The 5299-nt window shown below is 37.7% G+C and overlaps 1 protein-coding gene across 1 annotated transcript; it reads right to left on the reverse strand.

Annotated features, from left to right (window-relative positions):
• Window positions 1-143: 143 nt before the first annotated feature.
• On the reverse strand, window positions 144-3015 carry rpusd1 (RNA pseudouridine synthase domain containing 1). The gene is made up of 6 exons (XM_004071756.5): window positions 2892-3015; window positions 2252-2454; window positions 2056-2179; window positions 1806-1908; window positions 1616-1717; window positions 144-1461 (listed from the first exon to the last, which is right to left on the reverse strand). The coding sequence occupies exons 2-6, from the start codon at window positions 2440-2442 to the stop codon at window positions 1067-1069; spliced, it is 915 nt and encodes a 304-aa protein (XP_004071804.1). The 5' UTR covers window positions 2443-2454; window positions 2892-3015; the 3' UTR covers window positions 144-1066.
• Between the last annotated feature and the right edge of the window lie 2284 nt (window positions 3016-5299).

Consider the following 5299-nt stretch of genomic DNA (forward strand, 5'->3'; position numbering starts at 1 on the left):
TTTGTGGCATTACTTGATATACATCTTTTTAGTACAACCTCAGCTTCTATTTTACAGATTTTTTTATTATATTACACAATGTTTCCCAATGAACCTTAAAGTGTCTAAAAAAACATTTTATGCTGCAAAAATCACAGGTGAGATCAAGCAGTTTTTGTTTTATAACAAAAAGATCAAACATGTAGAGTCAAAACAAATATCAACAAAAAAGCAAGGACGAGGTCAACACAAAGAAACAAAAAAAACAGGCAAAGCTCCACTCAAACGTTCCATGGATTTCTAATGACAATAAGGTATCATAACTCTTGTTTTGTTTGTTTTAAACCAAATATTTTAAAGCTAAAAATGTTTTGAAATATTCACGATAAATTTTGAATAGAAACAAAACTATTCATACTGTTCTTTTTTTTTTGCAATCGATTGGACAAACTGATAGAGGTGTGCATCTGTGATCGGGAGGAGAACTGTGTTGCAGAAGAGGATGAGGGCCTTAACTCAAAGCATACTGGACAATCCCAGACATCCCCTTCGCAACACGATGTCTGAACAGAGGAGCACATGGAGTAAAAGGCTCCTTTCACTGCGCTGCAGGACAGAACGCTTTAGAAACTCATTTGTCCCTTCAGCTATCAGGCTGTTTAATGAACATGCCTTATATAAACTGAAATTTTATTAACTGTCATTTTATTGTTATTTATTGTGTGTGTTTTGCTGCTGGACACCTGAATTTCTCCCTTGGGAGATTAATAAAGTTTCTATCTATCTATCTATTATTTTTGCTTCAATACTTTACAGTGAGGCTTGGTAGATGCTAAACCAAGCAGGGCACATGGTAATAAAAAGTGCATAAATTATTGTCACACATGCTTTTTCTTCTTTTAAAAGTTTAATAAGCTTGTGAGAGAAAATTAGACACCTATAAGGTAGTTGGAATTTTTGTAAACATGATGGAGTTGGTCCCCCACACAGTATGTGAGCATATATGAACATGGCATATATGTTCCTTCACTTTATGCAAGGACAGATAAAATAAAAAAGAAAATAAATAAAAGACCTTGCCGTCCCATCAGTCCACAGCCCATTCACTCAACCACTGCTGACATATCCTCCTTTGCTCTTCACTCTCTTCAATGCTCTCATCCTTCTTCAGTTTTATTTCTCCCTTCTCTATTTCTACCAAACCTTTATCCTCTTTTTTAGTCTTTCTGTTTTCCAACAAAGCCTCCACTGTGGGTGTCAGTGTCCGTAATGAGCGCTGCGGGAGCCATTTTGGGTCAACTGTTGGGACAAAAGGGTCTCCGGCAGTAACCAGCAGAGGATCTGGTTCCAGGGGAATGTGAAGGAGGTGAGCATGCAACATCATTCTGTACGGCGAGTTATCAGTCCCCAAGCTGTAGGTAAAGTCCCCAACAATGGAGTGGCCAATAGCGCTGCAGTGAACCCTCAGCTGGTGGGTTCGACCTGAGACAGGCAGAAGACAAAAAATATATTTTCCAATTTTGTAAAAACATTTCTGTGGATTCAACAAAGCACATCTAGTTTCTGTGAAATCATTAAAAAAGATTGAATAAAATATCAACTTATTATGATTTTACATTAAAGGTAGTTTAATTACCAGTGAGTGGCTGCAGCAACACCTTAGTGACAGGATCTCCATCATACAACCCATACTCCAAGACTGTAAGCTTTGTTTCCGATGGTTTAGGATTCTCACAGCCTGCCATGGTGCGACAGGGTAACTTAAAGCAAATGTGCTGCACAGCATTATAAACTTTAAAAATGTCAGTCACACCGGAAACATTTACCTTCAGATCCCTCAATAAGCATCATATGCTTTTTTCCTTCTGTGCTATTTTTGCCAATTGAGAAGCGTATAGTTTGTGTGGTTTCTTCTACCGTCCCACGGACCTGAGCACCAGAAAAATGTCAAGATAAGTAATAACAATTCTTAAATAAAAACTCATAATGCAGTCTGAAAATGAAATATATAACTATATATTAAATTGATGTTAAATTGTAATATTATTGCATGCAGGCAACCACTGCACTCAGTACCAGAGCGAGGTAGGCTTTGGTGACAGTCCGATCTTTAAAACAGCGATAAGCTCGACCAGCAGCAGCCTTGTTAAGTGCAACACAAAGAGCCCCACTGGTGGAGAAATCCAACTGATGACAGAACCTGTCGTAAAAACATCAAAAATAATGAAAATGTAGCTTGTGATGCTAAACACATTGAAAAAAATGCATTTACCTGAATCCATAGTAAGTGCTGGGGTCGGCCAGATCAGGAAAGTGGTGCTGAAGTTGTGCCTGCACTGTCAGTTTCTCATACCACATCTTACTGTCTATGCGAATGTCCCAGTGTTTGTCTAATACAAGAAAATCTTTACTGTGGTGCAGAACATGCAGGTTCTCGATGCTTGCAGGTTCTGTGGTCATCATGTCTCAACAGCTCTGTTGGGAGAGAAAACAACGCTCATTTTAGAAAATATACTAAATACAACATTGTTCAAAAAGATATAAAGCACAATCCAAAAGGTTTTCATCGTTAAAAAAAACTCCATAATTTTGAAAACATTAGTATTAGTATATTAATTCTACACACACAACATTGTTAACATTTAAACACAAATTATTTTTTAACTATATGTTTGAACCCCAGAAAATCCAGCTGTCACGCTTCCTTTGTGCTCCTAAGATGATTTTTGTAACAAGAAAGAATTAGCAAGATATAAGTAAAGCATGACAACACAACGCACGGGCTAAAATACGTAGCTTATCAGTCCGTTTCTATCTGTTACTATAAGGCAACACGATACATTCCTATTTGAAATTTATTTGACTATTTCATAGTTTTATTATTATTATTTTTTAAATAGGGCATAACTTACCTGCAAAATTTTAAGACGCAAGCTCAGAAATTGTAGACAAACCTGAAGGCTTCAAAATGCGCAGGCGCAGAGCGTTCACAAAGTTTTTTTTTTTTGAAGCAGGGTGACGGTGAGAACACTGCCACTAACTGGTGTGGAGGTCAAAATACATCAGCATTTGATCTCAAATCTTTTAAGCACAAATACTACATATTTTTTAAATAAATGAAAACATCTTACTGGTAACTGTATAACATTTTTACTTATGTTCTCAGTTTTTTTGACATCTTTTTAAAATCGTTTTAAAGAAAGGGGTTTTTGCTACCCATTCACTCTTTTATGTTGTGTTGTGCAAGGGTTGGGCATATTTGTCATTACAGACACGACATTTTGCCTGTTATGTTTCATATTTGCATATACACAACCCATTGTTCCGCAGTTTCTCATATAAAATAAAAAAAACAATGATTAAACATTACAAAAGGAGTGTAGGCTACTCAAAAAACAATAGGAAAGATCATCTGAGGTGTATCAGAATTAAATAAACATCGGGCCCTTACCAAAAAGTAGTCTTTGCAAGTATACTACAAGTTTGCTTAAAAGCAAGACAGTATACTTGATTGTATTTTGTCAACTTAAAATTTCCCAATGTAGTTTAAAAAAGTGTTCCGTTAGTTTGTTTCCCAAGCTACACATTCATGGTCTATAGTATACTTGTCATACCTATACTCAAGTATACTTAATAAAATAAACTTCAGGTGCTTTTTGCTAAGGGGTGTGGAGATCAGAGCACTAACAGTCAGACAATTTGTGCCCAGTTATCAAATCAGGAATAGTTCTCAAATCCGTTTTTTTTTCAGTTTCTGTTTCCATAAATTTCCCAGACAGTTCAAAGCTGACACAAGGAGTGATTACTGGAAACACAATGTGCTGAACATAGGTGAATAATATCCCAGCTTTTCCATGGAATAATCCTTGACTGCAGCCAGGTGTGACTTAGAGGTAAGATGATTAGGAATGGTTACATAAGTCATATTTCATAACTCAGCCACTGTTGAATTTCCCAGAACACAGTATGTCAGAGGAAAACCTAGATGTGCTGTTGTGTCTCCGCAGTTGATTTTCTGGTTATTGTTGCGCAACATGTCATAGAACTGAGTGACGGATTGCCAATCCACTGCTTTGCGTGCAAACTCACAGACAAAGATGGGATGGGAATCAAAAATGATACCATCAGATGGTTGAGGGTGCAGATGAAGAGAGGACCAGTAGATACAGCACAAAGATGCAGGTATTCCTGAAGTTGTTTTCCTAATAGGAAGAATTTGCTTTTTGAGCAAATTTGGATTTCAAGTTTTTTGGACCCTCAAGTGCAACAATTTTGGAGAACCTGGTCAAGTGATATTTGTTGTTTTATGTTTTTCTTCTCAGTGAAGAAAGAGCCATCTCTACTTTTGACCTTTTTGTTTTTTGTTGCATTGAAGAAACTTTCCTCAAATCAAGTGCAAAGTATTTTTCCCAGGATGCACAGCACCACGTTCATGCAGGCTCGATGTGATGAGCCTTTAACAGCGTCGGACTGCTGCCTCCCTCTACTGCTGGCCTTGCTGACGCTGGCCCTCTTGTACTCCTTCCTGTATCTGCCGGCCACAGCCCAGAGAGCCCTGCTGGAGCAGGCACTCAACTCCAACAACACCACGGCTTTGCTTCACAAATGACTGGAGTGGACAGACAAATGCAGACAAACATCATATACCATCTCACATTGTGTTTACATCCCCTCTTTGTTCTGCTCCTGTTCAGTTTTCTTCATGTTGTGGTGAACATTGGCTTGCTTGGAGAAGTTTCTTGTATTTTTAAAGTGGCAGCTGGTAAGAAAATCATTGACTTTGCTGGTTTAGACACAGCACTTCACCGCAGAGAAGAAGCATTCTGCATTTCTGTCATTGCTTCAAAATCCACTTAACTTACTGTTCAAACATGCATTTGAAACACCCTCTTTTTCACCTGATAATCATAAACGTGGATATGTTTTTTTCCCCTTTTGACTATTATTCAATCAAAACCAACAAAAATATAATTTGTGTTTTGTCCTTTTTGTGCTTCCTGTGCATTTTTAAGCCCGTTTTTGATTTTATTTTGAAATGCTTCTCTGGTTAGAACATAGAAAAGCTTCTTCATTTTTCCCTTGTGCTATCCTAGGCACTTTAACATTGGGAGTGAGGTCATCGAGACCCCACAAGACAGTGCGCTGAACTTTTTTCTTCACTGATTTGTGGTCTTCACTGGTTTCCAATGAAATCCTCTCCACCTTTGTCATGGTAGGGGGAACACATGGTCATCTTGACCCCATAGGATAACACAAGGGTTAACCCCACATCTTAAAAAAATAAAACCATGCTGTTGTCAAAACCAATAAACAACCAATA

The sequence above is a fragment of the Oryzias latipes genome, chromosome 8 (assembly GCF_053564925.1).
Source record: "Oryzias latipes strain Hd-rR chromosome 8, Olatipes_Hd-rR_3.1".
NCBI classification, from domain to species: Eukaryota; Metazoa; Chordata; class Actinopteri; order Beloniformes; family Adrianichthyidae; genus Oryzias; species Oryzias latipes.